Source organism: Triticum dicoccoides, chromosome 4A, assembly GCF_002162155.2.
Source record: "Triticum dicoccoides isolate Atlit2015 ecotype Zavitan chromosome 4A, WEW_v2.0, whole genome shotgun sequence".
Classification (NCBI taxonomy): Eukaryota; Viridiplantae; Streptophyta; class Magnoliopsida; order Poales; family Poaceae; genus Triticum; species Triticum dicoccoides.
Genome location: NC_041386.1, coordinates 49146062 through 49166344, shown reverse-complemented (window position 1 = coordinate 49166344; position 20283 = coordinate 49146062). Strand labels below are relative to the sequence as shown.

The window sequence follows — 20283 nt, the reverse complement described above, 5'->3', positions numbered from 1 at the left end:
TGTGTTTTGACTTTTGAGTGGCGTAAGCATAGGTGTATAACGTTGTGAATCCACCTATCTAGGTTTGAGCATCACTTTCACCAAATCTGTTGGCTGACAAAAAGTACTAGGTTTGAGCAGCGCAAGGTAGTCTCAGTCTTGCCCTGCTGCCTGCTGGGCTTGTCGGGTTGAAAGTGGATTGAGTAAGTTGGTTGCTGGGAGGTTTGGGGGAGGATTTTTTGACTTAGTAGGGGTTAACCCCCTCAATCCTCTCTAAACTGAACAAGCCTTGAAGCCAACTCAGTAACAATGTACAGAAGGTGCGACTAAGATGTTTCACTTCTGACTGGGTGTCATGTAAATGGTAAGCTACTGACTTGAAGATGAAACAGGTTCCATCAAAAGTGACTGGTTGCTGGGAGATGTGAGAAGCCAGCCACTAAGATCAGTAGCCATCATGAATGGTGACCAGGCTAACAAAGTACTCTAAAGCCACCGACTCTGAAGATGTGATGAAGATGTTGCATCAGTTCTAGGGTGTCAGGTACATGGTTCGCCACTGACTCCATGAAACTGGTGCTCCATCACTAGTGACTGGTTGCTGGTAGCTTTGAGAAGCCACCAACAACTGACCAGTCGCTGGTTCATAAAATTTGCTCCAGCAGGCTGGTTGCCACCAACAAGCTGCCACTGTATCTACAAGACCATGGCTGCAGACCCTTTGGTCCTAAGACAATGACGACAACGACAACAATAACAGTAGGAAACAAGTGATGATCACCAGAACAACGAGTAATGTTCAATCTGTCATATGTTTGCTATTTAGTTGTCTGTAGGAGCAAATCTCCCACCATGTCTCCAGTTCAGGATAATAAGTAAGTACTGTAATGTGCAGTCTGTAAAACATAAAATGCAATCTCACGATGAGATTTCTAGTTCCAAGCTAAGCTTAGGGCTGCTGAGGCCACACGCGGAGCACTTGCGCGACCCGCATGCGCGCGCGCGCCGGTCTAGAGCGAAGACGACGGGGGGTTGACGACGATGTGCCTCATCGGGTGGGCGACTTCGCCGCCTCCGGCATGCGCCACAAACTCCGCCGGAGTCAGGAAGCTACCATGGCACACACACACAATCCTCACCTCCTCAGCTCTGCTGTACTGGTACAGGAAGCCGTCGATCCTCTCGCCGTTGGGGAGCCCGCTGGTGTACACCACTGGCATCTTCCGCACCATGTCTGCCACGCTCCTGGTCCTAGTAGCTCTCGCCGCCGGCCTTTCTGAACCATCCCGCTGCTCCCCTGTGGAGATGCCAGGGGCTGCTGCTCTCACCGCCAATGCTGAAGATGAAGGGGTTGTCACGGCGCCGCTGTTTGCACCCTCAGACGAGGGCAGAACAGCCGATGACAGGCTCCGCTCTAGAGCGCCAGGAGTTCCTGCAAGATTACACACCAACATATACCTTGGTGATCAGCAGAAGCAAATCTGATAGGAGGTAGCAACATTGAAATAAGAACCAACTGCTACTAATTACTAAACAACAGCTTGTATAGAACAGTCCGGATCTATCAGTAGTTGCTTTACAACGAGGGTTGGTTAACACAGTCAATTATTGGTATCCTTGCAGTTCCTGTTCAAGGACATGTTCAATAGGACAAATACTGTAACTGCACGGTTTTGGTCCAGAGGGCAGAATGAATCCAAGCCACAATTTAATTTGGTGGGTGTATGTTGCTTGGCTTGGTAGTTCAGACGGCAAAGCCAAGTACCTTGTGATGCAGCTGAATTACTTTACATATGTTGGTTAGCAAATCACTTTACCTTTCAAAGCGGAATTCCTTTTCGGACCTTGTGATGCAGCTGGAGGCTGATACGGTGGAGGAAGCCCACTCAAGCGACGCCTCACATTGCTATGGTTCATTCTCTGTGCTTTTTGCTTTCCTCCTGCCTGCTCACTCATCTCATCTGCGTTCTCTCCAACTTCCCCTACAGAAACGTTGGAAGAGTTCATCCTCTCAATCCTCCTCTTCATCTCGAGTTTGTTCAGAGTTTCTGCTAGCTTCCTCTTCCTCCACCCATCCTCGATGCCAGCAGGGAGTGAACTTGTCCTCGTGAGGATACCTGCAGTATTCCATGCACAATGAAAATATATTGTCAGACCATCCTCGAAGTAATGCATGCTCGCTTAAACTAGTACTCCCTCCTTACATATATTAAGTATCACATGTCCTTACAAACACACCCTTTACAAAAAAGAAAGAAAACACTAGATAGTATTGATGGTCATTTCAGGCTATGCTAAAGTTCTTGACTGGACCAATGTATAATTGACATCTTACATAAATAGATGGGGAAATGACCCTAATGCCCCAGTGCACTATATTGGCATGCTTCAACAAGTAACTTAAGAGGAACAACGAGAAACCAGCAGACTCCCAATGAAAATGCATACTGGTATCGGTACAGGAAACCTTTTTCTATATGAAATAACTTTGGCATACAAGAATAAGACCCCACTTTCATCAATCATGATGTGGTTGGTTGGTTCAAAACTTTCCCTGTATCAATGGAACCAACTTTTTAAGAAATAACCACATGTTCGGCATAATATTAATATATCTGCTCCAGTAGACCCTTTTGAAAGTATATCTAATTAATCTTGAGGCAAAATGGTTATTTAGCCCAAAAATGAATCATGCAGACGTAAATAATGAAGGCAATGAAACAAAGGGGAAAATGTGCACCATATGGAAGCATGTTTTGGGGGGATCTGGTCGCGGATAAGGTGGAGGGTTGTTTGCCCACTTGCACTCCGGCAAGCAATCGTGTGTGATGTCTCTTGCTGATGACAAGTGGTGGTCGTGATGGGGCTGCCGAAATCCATGCCGGAAATGGCTTCCTTGGTGTACAATGGGTATTTCTAGTGTTGCTCGGACATCCGCGTCAACTTCGATCGCCGAATCCATGTTGATTCGAATGCTACTTGCCATACCAAATTCGGGCACCATCTGGTACCAGATCCAAGTAAATATTAGACTAGCTAAGCGAGCACGTAGGCTTCACACTGTAAAACATGTTTGATATGGCATCCTTGGTGCACCAAATAATCATGGTACTACCGTGCAACAAACATCTCCAGCGTTGCTGGGACATCCTTGCCAAACTTTGGTTGCCAAGTAAACACACCCAAACCCATGTTGAGGCACCAAAATCCGATATTGTGTTTTTTTTTCTTCCAAAAAGGAGGAGAACCCCCGGCTAACATCCAATATTGCGTTTGAGTCAATGTTTTACAATAGGTAAGTGAGCACATAACGTACAACAGAATATCGAGCCAGAACTATGAGGCCGACGACATTTGACTTCTTCCTCGACGATAGACCTCTAGGGTGTGTAGCTCCGGTTGTCGAGTATTGCACCCCGAATCTGTGTTGGATAGTCCTGGCCATGGGCAGCCCGGTCCAGCCCAACGCTGCTCCCGGGCCTAGATTTTGAGCCCGAAGGCCGGGCTGGGCCCGGGCCCCTCGTTTTTGCGATTTCCTGAAGGGGCCCGGCGGCCTTTACGCGTGCGGGCCGGGCTTGGGCCCAAAAACCAGGCCCGATGGCCGGGCCAGGCCGGGGCCGGGCCTGGATTTTTTGCGTCGGGCTTGGCTAGGCCCGGCTCAAGGTTTGGCCAGGTATAGTGTCGGATTTGAGTGTTTTTGTACGTCCAACAATGTCATGCTGGATAAGGCATCAAGATCCTCTACCACGTCTTGGTAAGTGTCTTAGTAAGTGTTAGACTCATAAGCGATCATATGGGCATCGCAAGGTATAACGAAATAGCGAGCTTCGGAGCTAGTATGCCCAAAAATGATCAACTTGTTCCTCGATGATATAGACCTCGATAGGTGTCCAAACTTCGATTGTCAAATCCGGCACCACGTCCGAGTAAACGTTAGAGTAGGTAAACAACACATCAGCATCATAAGATACACATAAATGGCAATCGACTACGATGATTGCGATGCTCGAGTTGTTCCTAAGCGATAGACCTTGACGAGGTTCCGACGTTGGTTGCCAAACATGAGGGCCCAAATTTGTGAGATTTGAGTGTTATTTATGCCGTGTCCAACAATATCATGCTGAACAAGGCAGCGAAATCATGTAACAAGTTTAGATAAATGTTTGACCAGCTATCATGTGCTTCGTAAGATACAAAGATATGGCCAACATTTGATGCTACCCTGCCAATCGAGCACAATGACATCGGAAGGTACATCGGAATGGCAAGCGTCGGAACTAGGATTGCCAAGGCTTCCAACTTGTTCCTCGACAACATACTTCGACGGATTTCCTACTTGAGTCGTCGAATATGACCATCTCATGTGCTTCACAAGAAACAACAAAATGGCAATAGTTGATGCTACTCCGCCAAACGAGCAAAATGCTATACTAGGTAAGCAAACACATCGGCAATGCAAGGTACACCGAAATGGCGAGCATCGAGACTAGGATGGTTGATGATGTTTGACTTGTACCTCAGCCATAGACCTAGACAGGTTCCAACATTGGTTGCCAAACATGGCACCCAAATTTGTGTCATACTTGAGTGTTACTTGTCATGTCAAACAATGTCATGCCGAATAAGGCACAACAACCAGGTACCAACCCGGAAGAATTCGTGTCATACTTGAGTGTTATTTCCCATGTCTAAGAATATCATGCCGAATAAGGCATCAGAACCGTGTACCACTTCCGACAAAATGTTTGGCCAAGTATGATGCGCTTCACAGATACAGAGGAATGGGAAGCATTGGTACCACTTCGCCAAACGAGTAAAACTTTACACTAGGTATACAAGCAAAGCGCCATCATAAAGTTTGCCAGAATGACAAGCATCCGCACTAGGATGGCCAATGGTGTCTGACTTGTTCCTCAGTATAGACCTCAATGGGTTTAGAACTTCTGTTGCCGAATATGATCACCCGAAGTCGGGTTGCATTTGAGCGTTATTGGCCATATCCGACAATATCATGCTGAATAAGGCACAGGAACCGTGTACCTCCAAAGAGATGTTTGAGCAAGGATCATATGCTTCACAAGATATAGAGAAATGACAAGCGTTCATGCCACTTTGCCAAATGAGTAAATGTTACACCAGATAAACAAGCACATTGGCCTCGCAAGGTATGCTGGAACAACAGACATACGCACTAGGATGACCGAAGGTGTTCGACTCATTCCTCAGGGATGGACCTTGATGTGCTTTGAACTTCCATTGCCAAATATGGCCGCCTGAATTTGTGTTGATGTCGTGTCCGACAATATCATGCCGAGTAAGTAGTCGAAATCATGCACCACATCCAGATAAATGTTTGAATGGTCATCATGTGCTTCACAAGATACAATGAAATGGCAAGCCTTTGATGCCACTCTTCAAACGAGTGAAATGTTACACTAGGTAAGCAAACACATTGGCGTCACAAACTACACCAGAATGGCGAGCATCAGAACTAGGATAGACAATGTCTTCGACTTGTTCACCAGCGACAAACCTCGACGAGTGTCCAACTTTAATTGTTGGCTATGACATCCCAAACTCGTGTAGGTCGAGGGCCATTTTGCCTTATCCAACAATGTCATGTTGAATAAGGCATATAACTCATGTACCACCTTCGAATAATAAATATTGCAAAGCGCCACATGCTTCACAAGATACAAACAAATGACATGCATTTTGACCTAGTCTGCCCAACGACACTGTACTTAGGGTTTAGTTCCCCGACGACGGTGATGTGGTGACGACGACAGCGTCGTGTAGAAGAGTAAGGTTTCCCCAACTTGTTGGCGACGGCCTCGTTAGCGCCATAGAGGAGGATGGAGGATTGTCTAGTCGTTGCTCTTCTGGTGTGCGGCGGATCTGGTTCCGTCTTCATGCTTTGCAGGTGGTCGTCGAAGGCGTCCTCTGCAAGAGAAGACGATGCGCTTCGTCTCTTGGTCCACTGCCTCCTCCAAATGGTCGAAGTTCGGCCAGCTTCGGCTTCACCCGGGAACTAACGAGGTTAGGTTTTGCCAGACCCGTTTGTCCAAATCTAGGTTGGTCGTCCAACCTTCTTTGCTGCCTTCTCCGAGGTGGCGATATGTTTTCGTCGACGTCTTCTGGCTCCACCGACGACTTCTTGGCCGCTACATCAACAACATTCCTTGGCTCCAACGGTGTTTCGGAGATCCAGGTGCAGTATGAAGCTTTGCTTACACTACACCTCTAGCGAGTGCGGGAGGAGGACGGTGTCAATTTCCCTAGGAGCCATGTGTAATTTTTTGTTTCTCTAAGGATGGTCCTGTAAGGGTTGGTCGCCTTGAATAAATGGATTTTGGCCTCTTTGCAGAAAACACACACAAGCTAGTGAGAGCTAATAATTGCTTGTCTCGGCAGCCCTAGTACTTTCTATCCTTATAATAGGCTAGAGATGGCCGCCCAGGCAGCTAGCCCACACCCTGATTATGCCTTGCTTTCCCATCTTCCTAAAATGGTACACAAATCATGGCAGTGTTCTAATAGACCCTGGCTCACAAATACTTGTAAACAGGACAGCTCCATTATACTAATGTAGAAGTTGTCAAATAAGCGAGCCAACCGAGCTGTAAGACAATTCCCGGGTGCCAACAAGGAAACACAGATGGTAACACATCACCTTAGCTTGCCGAATCCACCTAAGATCCAGCGGCCTACCTATACTCCAGAGAGAAACAGGGGCGCCTTTTACTCCATACTACTGGTGTACTTTATTCACCGGCCAGGTGCAATTGGCAAATGGCAAGCCTAATTCCACTTTCCTAATGTGCATTGCATGATTGCATCTATGCTCACAGATTTTTCTTAGAAACAATGAAACTATTCATGTCCTTTGTACCAGATAAAAACAATCATGTCCGTTGAACCTACCTAACACAATATATTTACCAGATGTGTGCAATTTTTTTAATTTTTTTTGGAAATGAGATGTATGAAGTTAGTACTAGTACTACCACATTGCTGAGCTTGAGAATTAATTGAGCTAATAAAATACTACCACATGACTAATACAAAATCAGTACCGTCACATGGAAACATCAAGACAGAAAAAAAAAGACGCACCGTCGCCGGCCGACGAGCCTGTGGACGGGGGGCTCAAGCTCGCCCGCAGCTTCCCTTCGCCGTCCGACGAGCCTGTGGACGGGGGGCTCAAGCTCGCCCGTGGCAAAGCTGCGGGCTCCACCACGGCGCCGTTCAGAGGGGCACCACTCCCCTGCGGCTGGACCTCAGCGCCGCTCCTAGGGGAAGCGGTGGTGTTCCCCGCCTCCGCCTCCGCCATAGGCGGCAGGGAGTGTGTCCTGGGGAGCGCGGGCGGCGCCAGCGCCACCTGCTGGATGCAGGCGACGGAGGAGGACCTGGCGAGCCCCTCGCCCCTCCTCCTCTCCTGCCCGAATCGGCCCCCGAGCGACAGGCCGAGGCTAAGCTCGACCTCCTCGGTCTGCGAATCCAGGCGCCCCGGCTTCTCCTCGCCGCGACCGGCCTCGCCTCCCCCGCCGACGCCGCGCAGCAGGTCCCTCGAGTAGGCCTCCATCGCCGGCGAAGCCAGGAACTGGTCACTGGACAGAGGAAGCTCCCGCACGGTGTCGTTGCTCGGGTCAGAGGAAGCTCCCGCGCTCGTCAGAGAAGAGCCTGCCGCCGCGGGGAGGGACAGTCAGGAACCAAGCGCAATTAAGGTCAGCAGCTCATGAGACAGGAAGCGAGAGAGAAGCGAGCGCATAGGAGGAGGAGGATCGAGGAGAGGGGCGCGACGCGACTTACGAGAACTGCGCAGCCGAGGAGGGAGGTGGACGCCATTGATGTAGAGCCGGCGATGTGCTGTTCCGGTCCGCTCGCCGTCGCCGCTGCCTCGCACGGAGAGGAGGAAGGAGACGCGCCCTCGCAACAAAAATAATTTGCTCGTCCCCGGGGGCCCCCGCTCCGCCCTTTTGCTTTCGAGGAGTGAGAGAGGGGGAGGGGCAGTTTCGGGAGCGCGGACACGGCACGCCGCCCGCCCGGCAGGACACATGTCGTGACAGGGGGGACGCGTGGCGTGGCTCGCGGCGGAGCCGAGGCCGGAGCGGTAACGCTCGCGCTGGCTGGAGGCCGGACGGAGCGCGTGGCCTGCGGGGCGTACGTGGAGTCACGGGCGCGAGCGGCTGCGCGGCGCCTCTGCGCTTCAGTCTCGACCGGGCGGAGGGCGGGGCCTTTTGGCCCGGTCTCCGGCGAAACTGCGTGCGCGACCAACGGGCGATGACGATGCAACTCGCCGTGTACTCCTGCCTATCTACCCACCTCTACCTCTATCCATCTGCCCAGCCGCTTATGCCTCATTTGGTTCATAGAATAGAATTATCGTAAAAATAGAAATCTGGTAGGAAATGAGATGACATATATCTCAAATTCTATGAGTAGAAATAAGAAACAAGATGTCATTTGGTTGACATCAAAGAATTTTTTTCATTGAGTCTAGGCTCATTTTTATTTTCCTATGAAATATGGAGGATAGAAACCAATCCTATGTAGAAATAGGAATCCATTCCTATGAACCAAAAGAGCTCTAAAGGAAAAAATTCTATCCTTTAAAATTCCTATGAAATTCCTCCAAACCAAAGAAGACCTTAAAGGGCGGCCGTTTTCGGTCTAAAGCTTATTTTCGGCCACTTTTTAATGCTTCCAAGTAGAATAACACGTATCTTCAGACGGAGAAACTATTCTGCTACACGGCAGGGGCTTAGAGTATGGATCTACGCATCCACTTGTCGAACAAGTGGGTATCTAAGTGTTGGACAAATGGCTTCGATTACGACAGGAAGTTTTACCGGCCAGCTCCACTTTTGAGTTTGACCGTAAAAGGTTAAAGAGCAAAAAACGAGAACCAACATGCGAGAGGTACATGCGTTGTTGCTATCGATGACCGATATCACAACTATCGTATTCCTTTACCGCATAATTGATACTACCATTGATGCTGACTGCATATGGTGCCCATGCAAGTGGCAAAGAATCTTCACCGCCTCAAAAGATATTTGATATATATAATTGGGTTGGAAGGAAAGTGACCAGTGACACCGACTTACACAAATTATAGTCTAATGTTGGTTATCCTCAAATAATGTGCAACTTGGGCTTAAGCAAATGATAGTCTGGCGCTAATTATGTTTCAAACAACCGGCTAGCTTTAAGTGCTTCTAGCTAGAATTAAATATACTTTCAATTTGAGAAACTATTCTACGCTGTCGAGGGCCTAGGTATCTTTTTTTCTGAAAAAGTGTAGAATTTTGTGTCTAAGACTATATGTGAAGTAACTATGATGAAAATCTCACGCCGGTTGACTGGACCAACTCAGGTTTAACGTATTCATTGCGCCATCATTGACCAACACCATGAGTCCATGACTACCAACTTTCGGTACCGCCTAATGGACATTGACGTTGACTATATATCGTGCCAATGAAGTGACAAAAACTCTGTTTGGATCATGGGGTTAGAGCTAGTTTGGGTTAATTAAAGGCTCAAATAACCAAAAATATTCAAACATGGAGGGTTAGAGTGGGTTAGTTCTTTTTTTCGAGAGTACGCAAATTGCGTACCATATTTTTATAGAAAGAAGAAAATTTGATTACAAGAGGCCGATAGTAATGTGGACACCACCATTAGCCCACCCACACCATTACAAGAGAATAAGCTACACTCTCACGAATCTTTGTAAACCACCTACTCCGCCTCTAGCAAGTTTCTATTCCTTAATCTCCTCAAGAATGCTACTCGTCAGGGCCTGCGCATCTAACTGTTGTTCTCTCCGATTGAAGACACGGGCGTTCCACTGCTTCCACATGGACCACGTGGCACAGATAAACAAAGTGTCAAACCCACGCCTCTCCTTCTTTTGGAAGGCTTGTCTCTGCGCCATCCACTATTCCAGAAAGCAATCTTGGGGTGTCGTGACCGCGGTAGGCAGGTTCAGAACATCAAAGCAGCGATGCTAGGTCTCACGGGCATAGATACATTGTGCAAGGATATGATCACAACCCAACTATCCTGGTGGAGAGGTGCTTATTTGGGTTAGAGTGAGTTAGAAAATAACTCTAACTCTAACTGTGTTAGAGTATCCAAACAGGGCCAAAGTATGTTCACCATGCTCCAAAAAAGTAGCTTGTGTGTGTGTGAGAGAGAGAGAGAAGGGGGAGTTGGCCTAAAATTTTAATCTCTGAAAATGTTGACTTTTTTGCAGGAATGATTGCTTGGTGAGTAGCTAGGCACATTAACCAACTATAAACGTTCACATTTACTTACCATCGCCCCTACTTGCCAGCCTTCTGGGCTAGCTCCGTTTATGGGCCACAAGATAGACGGGACAAGTTAAGATTTCTCGAAGAGCTTAGGCTTATATGTGAGAGCGCGACTAGTCTATGTCTCCTCTCCGGGGATTTTAACCTTATTCCAAGTGTCGATGACAAGAATAATAATAATATCAATCGCTACATGTTGGGCAACATCATGAAGGCCGTAAATGACCTCGGCCTGCTCGACATTACTCACAATGGTAGCCCATATTGCCCGACATTACTCTCAATAGTTGTGCATATTCCTGGTCTAATGACCAATAGACCAAGAGAATACCGTGCTATGCAAATTGTTCGCATTTTAGGCTCTCCAGAGTGGTATTCGTTGTTACTCCTTCCTCTAACGAATTTCTTCGGCCATCTCACACCATTGCCCGCTGCTCCTCTATATGGTTCACAACAGTGTTAAGTGTTGGTGTTTTCGCTTTGAATCCTCCTGGCTTGATCTGGATGACTCCATTGAGACGATTTTCGCGGCTTGGTCTAGAGAGGCCCTTTGCTCAATCTCAAATCCGCTCACTCGATTCGGGTGTAAACTTAAGTTCACAACCAAATCTCTCCTAAGTTGGAGTTCCAAGTCGTTTGGGAATATTAAGATGAAGATTGTTTGGGCTAAAACCATCATGAGTTTATTCAACCAAGATGAATAATGTCACTCTCTCGTGTGGGACGATGCAGTAGTCTTATTTCGAAATTAGGTGTTTCTAAAGCTTTTGATGCAGACGCTTGGCAATTCCTTCTTGATATCCTTAGGGATAAGGGCCTCAGGCCAACGTGGCAGACATGGATTGTGATTCTCTCGACGGCCTCTTCGAGCATACTACTCAATGATGCTCGGAGACCATTTATTTGGCATGCTCGGAGCTTACGACAAGGAGTTTCCGTGTCTTTGATGCACATTATCATTACTATGGATGCTTTTAACCTACCCATTTCTAAGGCAGAGGATTTGGGGCTGCTCACTGTATTTCCTAGTGACATTATTCAATAAAGGCTTTCTTTATATGCCGACGACATTATTCTTTTTCTATGCGTTTCTCTCGCATATGTACAGGTTGTTAAAACCCTAGTGCATATCTTCGGCGGTGCCTCCGCCCTCTGGGCTAAATTGCAATACCCTTAAGAGCTCTAGTACACCCATAAGCTGTTTAAAAAAATACACCCATAAGCCACGACACCTGTTTTATTGAGATTTGTTGTAATATGCTCAACTATCAACTTAAGCATCTCCACATCACTTACCTTGGGTTGCCAATGAACTGCAAGAAGTCCAAGAAGGATGATTTACAAATACTCATGGATACGTTGAGGCCTTTCTTGCCTCTTGGCATGCTACGATGCTTACATGGAGCGACCACCCCATTCTTTTTTTTACTGACTCAATCGCCCCATTTTTGTGTAATTTGTGCTTAATTCTACCACGATTTCACCTTTTTGCTAGATCCACCGCCCTGGGTCACCAAGTCCATCGACAAGATTAGACATGCCTTTTTTTGGAAATGGTCGGTTAGGGGTTATTGGTGGACTTGTCCAGTCACATGGGAGGTCGTGTTAAGCCCCAAGGATAAAGGTGGACATGGACTCATGATACGTCTCCAATGCATCTATAATTTTTTATTGTTCCATGCTATTATAGTATTAATCTTGAATGTTTTATATGCAATATTATATCATTTTTGGGACTAACCTATTAACTTAGTGCCAAGTGTCAGTTGCTGTTTTTTAGTCTATTTTTGGTTTTCTAGAAAATCAGTACCAAACGAAGTCCAAGTGCCACGAAACATTTATGATGATTTTTTTGGACATAAGAGACCCTAGAAGCTTCGGGAGGAGGCCAGAAGGTGAAGGAGTAGGCCACAAGGCACATGGGCACACCCAGGGGGTAGGTGCGCCCATGTGGCTTGTGCGCCCCTCGTTCCTCCATTTGACCTAATTCCAACTCTATAAATTCTCTAAAACTGGGAAACCAATAGAGAGCCATCCAAAATACTTTTTCCGCCGCCGCAAGCCTTTGTTCTTGCGGGATCCCATCTGGATGCCTTTTCCGGAACTCTGCCGGATGGGGAATCGACCACGGAGGGCTTCTACATCAACCTTGATGCCCTTCCGATGGTGTATCAGTAGTTTACCATAGGCCTACGGGTCCATAGCTAGTAATTACTCCCTCCGTTCCAAATTACTTGTCGTGGTTTTAGTTCAAATTTGAACTAAAACCGCGACAAGTAATTTGGAACGGAGGGAGTAGATGGCTTATTCTCTCTCTTTGATCTTCAATACAATGTTCTCCTCGATGTTCTTGCAGAACTATCCGATGTAATGACTTTTTGTGGTGTGTTTGTTGGGATCCGATAAATTGTGGGTTTATGATCAGATTATCTATGAATATTATTTGAGTCTTCTCTGAACTCTTTTATGCATGATTATTATAGTTTTGTATTTCTCTTCTATCTATCCGTTCGGTTTGGTTTGGCCAACTAGGTTGATTTATCTTGCAATGGGAGAGGTGCTTTGTGATGGGTTCAATCTTGCGGTGCTCTATATCCCAGTGACAGAAAGGACAACACACGTATTTGTATTGTTGCCATTAAGTATAAAATGATGAGGTTTATTCATATTGCTTGAGTTTACTTTGTCTGTATCATGTCATCTTGCTTAAGGTGTTACTTCATTTTTTATGAACTTATTACTCTAGATGCATGTTGGATAGCGGTCGATGTGTGGAGTAATAGTGGTAGATGAAGGCAGGAGTCGGTCTATTTGTCTCAGACGTGATGCCTATATACATGATCATTGCCTTGGATATCATAATAATTATTCACTTTTTAATCAATTGCCCAACAATAATTTGTTTACTAACCGTATGCTTTTTGTTCGAGAGAGAAGCCTCAAGTGAAAACTATGACCCTCGGGTCTATCTTTATCATATATATATAATCCAAAAATACTTTGTTGCAATTTATTTATCATTATTTTATTTTGTGTTTTTGTTTATCTATCTATCACTACAAGATTTGATCCTCACAATTAACCATCAAGGGATTGAAAACCCCTTGTTTGTGTTGGATGCAAATATTTGTTATTTTGTGCGTAGGTGTTGTTCACAAGGTATTGCGTGGTTCTCCTACTAGATTGATAACCTTGATTCTTAATTGAGGAACATACTTATCTCTGTTGTACTGCATCATCCTCTCATCTTCGAGGATATCCCAACGCATCTCACAAGTAGCAAGAAGAATTTCTGGCGACGTTGCCGAGGAGACATCACCAACACATATCAAGTACCATTGCACAAAAATTTCACCTCCTTGCATTTACTTTCATTTGCCATTTGCCCATTGTTTTCATCTCCCCGACTTCTAAAATGTTTTTACAAAAACACAAAATATTTTCCGTTTGTCTTTTTTGCTTGTTTGCTTGCTTTGTCGCGATGTCTCAAGAAAAAACAAAGTTGTGTGACTTTTCCAATATTAATAATAATGATTTTATTATTACTCCAATTTCTCCTCCTGCCACTAGTCCGGAGTCGTGTGATATTAATGCCGCTTTGCTAGATCTTGTTATGAAAAAACAATTTTCTAGTAGTCCCAATGAAGATGTTGCATCCCATCTTAACACTTCCGTTGAATTGTGTGATATGCAAAAGAAAAAAGATGTGGATAATGATATTGTCAAATTAAAATTATTTCCGTTCTCATTACGAGACATTATTGATTCTTGGGATAAGTGTAAGGATGCTTTTATTGCCAAGTATTTTTCCTCCCACGAAAATTATTTCTCTTAGAAATCAAATTATGAACTTTAAGCAACTTGAGCATGAACATGTTGCCCAATCTTGGGAGAGGATGAAATTAATGATAAGAAATTGCCCCACTCATGGGGTTAAGTTTATGGATGACCATACAAAATTTTTATGCGGGATTGAACTTTGTTTTTATAAATATTTTAGATTCTGCCACGGGTGGTATCTTTATGGAAATCACACTAGGAGAAGCTACAAAATTGCTTGATAATATTATGGCAAATTATTCATAATGGCATACTGAAAGAACTCCTACTAGTAAAAACGTGAACTCTGTTGAAGAAATTAGTACTTTGAGTGATGGCTTCTACATCATTTGTAGTATTTCGATGATGCGTGAGTAGTTTACCATAGACCTACATGTCCATAGCTAGTAGCTAGATGGCTTCTTCTCTCTCTTTGATCTTTAATACAATGTTCTCCGCGATCTTCTTGGAGTTCTATCCGATGCAATCTTCTTTTGCGGTGTGTTTGTTGGGATATCGTGAATTGTGGGCTTATGATTAGATTATTAATTGAAAGTAATTGAGTCTTTTCTAAACTTTATTATGCATGATTATGATAGCTTTGTATTTCCCTCTGTTTGGTTTGGCCAACTATATTCATTTATCTTCAGTGGGAGAGATGCTTTGTAATGGGTCCAATCTTGCGGTGTTCTCACCCAGTGACAGAAAGGGTAGCGAGACGCATATTGTATTATTGCCATTAAGGATAAAACTACGAGGTTTATTCATGTTGATTGGGTTTACTTTGTCTACATGATGCCATCTTGCTTAAAGCACTACTCTGTTTGTCATGAACTTAATACCATAGATGCATGCCGGATAGCGGTTGATTGGTGGAGTAATAGTAGTAGATGCAGGCAGAGTCGGTCTACTTGTCACAGACGTGATGCCTATATGTGTGATCATTGTCATGAATATGTCACAACTATACGCTTTTCTATCAATTGCCCATCAGTAATTTGTTTACCCATCGTATGCTATGTGTTCGAGAGAGAAGCCTCTAGTGAAAACTATGCCCCCCAGGTATACCTTTATCATATTATAAAAACCAAAAATATTTTGCTGCAATTTATTTACTTTTATTTTGTTTTACTTTTCTTTTTATCTATCTATAAGTATCAGAATTAATCCTTGCAAATAACGAGTTCAAGGCGATTGACAACCCTCTTGCCCGCGTTGGGTTCAAGTATTTATTTTTGTGTGTGTAGGTGCTGCTAAAGGAGGCTTGCTTGGTTCTCCTATTGGTTTGATAACCTTGGTTCTCACTGAGGAAAATACTTATCTAAACAGTACTGTTTCACCCCTCCTCTTTGGGGAAATCCCAAAGTAGTTTACAAGTAGCATGAATAATTTATGGCGCCGTTGCCGAGGAGACATCATCAAATTCTCAGTTTCCTACATACAAACTATCATCTACTTTCTCTACTCTTTATTTGCCTCTCTTTTTCATCACCCTCCACTTCTCATAAAAATAAAAAATACAAAAATATTTTACTTTGTTAGTTTGCTTGTTTGCTTGCTTTGTCACTATGTCTCAAGGAAACACCAAGTTGTGTAACTTTTCAAAACTAATAATAGTGATTTTATTAGTACTCCAATTCCTCCTCCCACCACTAGTTCGGAGTTGTATGATATTAATGCTGCATTGCTAAATCTTGTTATGAAAGAACAATTTTTTGGAAATCCTAGTAAAGATGATGCATCCATCTTAATACCTTCGTTGAATTATGTGATATGCAAAAGAAAAAAGATGTGGATAATGATGTTATAAAGTTGAAATTATTTCCTTTCTCACTAATACATTGTGCTAAAACTTGATTTTCATCCTTGCCTCACAATAGTATTGATTCATGGGATAAGTGTAAGGATGCTTTTATTGCCAAGTATTTTCCTCCTGCTAATATTATTTCTCTTAGAAATCAAATTATGAACTTCAAGAAACTTGAGCATGAACATGTTGCACAATCTTGGGAGAGAATGAAATTAATGATTAGAAATTGTCCCACTCATGGTTTAAGCTTATGGATGATAATACAAAAAAAATTATGCGGGACTAAACTTTGTGTCGAGAAATCTTCTAGACTCTGCTACAGGTGGTACTTTTATGGAAATCACATCGGGAGAAGTTACACAAACCCTTGATAATATCATGACAAATTATTCTCAATGGCACACCGATCGAGCTCCAACTGGTAAGAAGGTAAACTCCATTGAAGAAGTTTCTACTTTGAATGATAAAATGGATGCTCTTATGAATTTTTTTGCTAATAAAATGCTCATGTTGATCCTAATGATGTGTTAATGATTCTATTTATGTGGATTTTATCTCTAGAAATAATTTCAACAACAATCATAGACTATATGTCAGGACCCCAACCCTAAGTCACATCGATCTAGCATGTAACACATCATATCACTTTGCGGCCTCACAGACGGTAATCCATGGCTGCCGCCTTTACCTAGCCGAGACCGTTTGCGCCTTTTGGCTCACATATATGATTTTGTCGCTAGCATCCATATGACAGAGAACCCAGGCCGACATGACTAGTCATAAACCAAGGTGGCACAAACTTACAGGGACATGCATACGTGACCCAACAATGCACGTGTCGGTCAGCAGTGAGTGTAACCGAGTCATAGTGAGGCTACAAAGGACTCTAGTAAACACCACGTGACATTTCCCCATAGGGATAAACATAGGAGCAAAGAAGGACACATGGTGGTCAATCCATGTGTTCCAGAGGGAAGCACTAGGAGGCATTTCCCCGTAAGGAAGGCTACCAAGAATAAACAGCTAGGTGTCGGATCCCACACATACCAAAGCATTTCAATAACATACACACAATATGCTCGATATGTGTAGATACAACATGACATCACAACATAAATCTATGACTCAAAGTATTTATTTTAAGAGGCTCCGAGTAACCATACATAACATGATATTACAAACATGGTTCTCATGACCCAACATACAATGTCATACAAGCAACAAGCGGACGCATAAACCTGTCTGAGTACAGACAGTTGAAAAGAAAGACGGATAGAAAGCCTGTCTATCTACAAGACCCTCCAAAGCAACCAGACCTCTCTTTCGGCTTTCCAAGCTAATCGTCGAAGCCCACGTGGAACTACTAGTGAGACTGAAGTCTCCTCTATAAAACATAAGTTAAGCAAACATGAGTACAAATGTACTCAGGAAGACTTACATCAGAACTAGCTACATATGCACCAGTATCAACAATGGGGTGGTGGACTGTAACCACAACAAGCCAGCTCTGACTCAGTGGCTATCATGTACTATGACTACCAGTATTTTCTTTGAGGTGAGAAAGCGCACACGAGTCCACATAGTCACCATATCAATACACCACTATGGATCCGCTCCCGTCTCCCTACGAGAAGACCATCCATAGCACTCACACTTATCTTGTGCATTTTAGAGTATCCCTTTCAACTTGTCTATGAACAATGTAAGCTTTCCAAGTAGTCCATATCCACGAACGTGGCTATTCGAATAGTTTAATAACCCTGCAGGGGTGTACTTCTTCACACGCGCTCTCACCACTTACCACCATATACACATCATGTATGTCGACAACCATCAAGCGGAAGCCTGGTGAGCATGTCGGCCACGACCTGACTAACCACACAAGTCTCTAATCCAGGTTTATCGCCTATTTGAGCTTGATCCGCAAGGAAGTTTGGCTGAGGTTTCCACTATGCCCCAAATGATGTGTGCATGGTTCCCAAGCCCACCAAACGGGTGCCTCGGTACACCATGCCATAGTGTCTATACCGCATCATAGACCACCCCTAGGGTCAGCACTACGCGTGGCCTCTAACACATATCCTACAAACACTAGAAACTAGTTGCAACTCATGGACAAAGATCAAGGCAATTAATAAGTCAAGAGAGTCAATTAAGGATCCCAATGTGTGGTAGTAGCTAGTCTTGGATAACATACACATAACTCGGTTCTTGAGGTCGGTCCCAATGAGACAATCCTCCATGTACTCCTACATGGCCTCCCACTGCTACCTTTACCAAATCGTGTTCACACATTTAGCTCTCAACAGTGGAAGATGTTCACCACCATCCCAATCCATCCCAGATGAATCAGAGCTGACACAACTCTAAGTAGTGCAGGCATAGCAATCAAGCATGAATGAGTAGGCACACCGTGGCTCAAACAACTCCTACTCATGCTAGTGGGTTTCAACTATTTACTGTGGCAAAGATAGGTGATGTAGAGGAATGGGTTCAACTACCGCAACATGTAACAGTTGAATCATTGTTGTCGTAATGCATTAAAAGAGACCAGGAGCGAGAGAGCGGGATTGTATCAAAGTGATCAAGGTTTTTTTGCTTGCCTGGCACTTCTTAAGATTGTACTGCTCTTCATCAGTGACAACGATCGGAACCTCAAAAATATCAGCTACTGAGAAGGAACAACACCGACTAGCAAAGAAGGAACAAAATCAATGCAATGCACATTCACATGAATTACATGTCATATTAAGGTACTAAATTCACCTAATGCAATATTTAGCCAAGTTAATTGAAGCGAAATTTAAACAAGATCAAATTCCAACTCCAAATGTTATTTCATAAATTACCCTAATCATCATTTGTCCTATTCGGCGAGTTTAACTTGTTCAAACACGCATGATCATGGTATAAACAGATTCTTCATATTTTTCTGATCATTTTTCATATATAAATTATTTCATTTGGTGTTATGGTTGAATTTCTATGATTTTTAGAAGTTTATATCATTTTCTAGAATGTCCTGGATATTCTAAATTAAACTAAATCCATAAAATGACTTATTGTGTTAGTATGACGTCACTGTGGCATCAACACTCAACAGGGGCGGTCTAGGTCACCAGTGGGACCCGCGTGTTAGTGACTAACCTAACTAACAGTGTTAGTTAACACTAAGATTAATCCCAATCTGAGTTAATTAGGGACCTGGGCCCACACGTCAGTGACCCAGGGGAGTCAAACCCCTGGTCAACTGGGTCAAACTCGCTGGTGTTTAGCCGTCGACGGGGTCTAACACGGAATGGCAATCGGGATCATGCTACGAGGCACGGTTCGAGGTGTGGCTGGGCTTGTTGGAGAGCTCTCGTCGGCGTGCGTCGAATGGAGGTGGTGGCCGGGCCTGAGATGGCCAAAGCTGACGGTGGCGAGCTTGGCAGCAGTGACTGGAGCTTGGGTGTGTGCGGAGATGCGGCTGCGGCGCACAAATGTGCGAAGTGAGGGGCTAGTGGGGCGCTACGTGTTGAGGTGAGCACATTGGGCACACTGGGGTGAGCAAATGGTCATTGGAGCATCGTCGGCGACGAGCTCAGGCGGCGACGGTTTTTGGTCATCGGTGATACGGAGGCTATGATGAGAAATTGAGCACGAGAGCGAGGGGAAAAGAGACAGGCTCACAACGGTTCGAGCGGGGCAGACAGCAAGCTCGAGGAGGCGTCGGAGCGAGCGGGGCGACAATGGCGATCTTGGAATCCAAAGGAGGAAGAATAGGTCGGAGATCTTCTAGTCGCATGACTCGAAGCAGAGGACAAGGGCAGCACGGCGGAGCTCGTGGGTACGTCGGAGAGACGATGGGGAGGCGATGGACGCGGTGGTTCATGTCGGCGCGGGCGCAACATCATCGGCCATGGCGAGGGGAGAGCGAGGGGAAGAATGGAGAGGTCGAGCGGATCCAGACGTATTCGGGGGTTCGTGTGCATCGTCGCATTGGCTGGAGGAGGCCAGGCAGGCAGCTGCATGGCTCGCGGAGCACGCGTGTGCGTCGGGCATGCGCCCAATCCAACTGGCGCCAGGAGGAAGTAAACCCTCCCGCCCTTGGTGGGCTGGGCCAGATAAGTGTCTAGGTGGCCTCTCTCTCTCTCCCTCCCTCTCCCCCCTCTCTCCTTCTCTCTTATTTCTGTCCTTTTTTCTATTTCTGATTTAGTAATAATACTAAACCCTTTTAAAACTCATGAAAATATTTGTGGGCACTTTTGAAATATTTCCAACATCCCTCAACTTTTCCAGAATTATTGGAGCATTTAAATTATTTATAGCATTTAAATGCCCTAATTTAAATACAATATAATTTAATTCAAA

At 44.8% G+C, this 20283-nt stretch overlaps 1 protein-coding gene across 1 annotated transcript; it reads right to left on the bottom strand.

Moving 5' to 3' along the window:
- Positions 1–753: 753 nt before the first annotated feature.
- Positions 754–8230, bottom strand: LOC119284923 (ninja-family protein MODD-like). Its single transcript, XM_037564109.1, has 4 exons — positions 7792–8230; positions 7096–7662; positions 1797–2096; positions 754–1411 (listed from the first exon to the last, which is right to left on the bottom strand). The coding sequence occupies exons 1-4, from the start codon at positions 8036–8038 to the stop codon at positions 990–992; spliced, it is 1536 nt and encodes a 511-aa protein (XP_037420006.1). The 5' UTR covers positions 8039–8230; the 3' UTR covers positions 754–989.
- Positions 8231–20283: the final 12053 nt, after the last annotated feature.

Excerpts from the sequence above, each read along its gene's own strand:
- LOC119284923 (XM_037564109.1), bottom strand. The coding sequence starts at position 8,038 with ATGTGTCCTGCCGGGCGGGCGGCGTGCCGTGTCCGCGCTCCCGAAACT. Across the intron at positions 2,097-7,095 it reads AGGCTCGTCGGCCGGCGACG|GTATCCTCACGAGGACAAGT; the intron begins GTGCGTCTTTTT and ends GGAATACTGCAG. Across the intron at positions 1,412-1,796 it reads AAGGAATTCCGCTTTGAAAG|GAACTCCTGGCGCTCTAGAG; the intron begins GTAAAGTGATTT and ends GTAATCTTGCAG.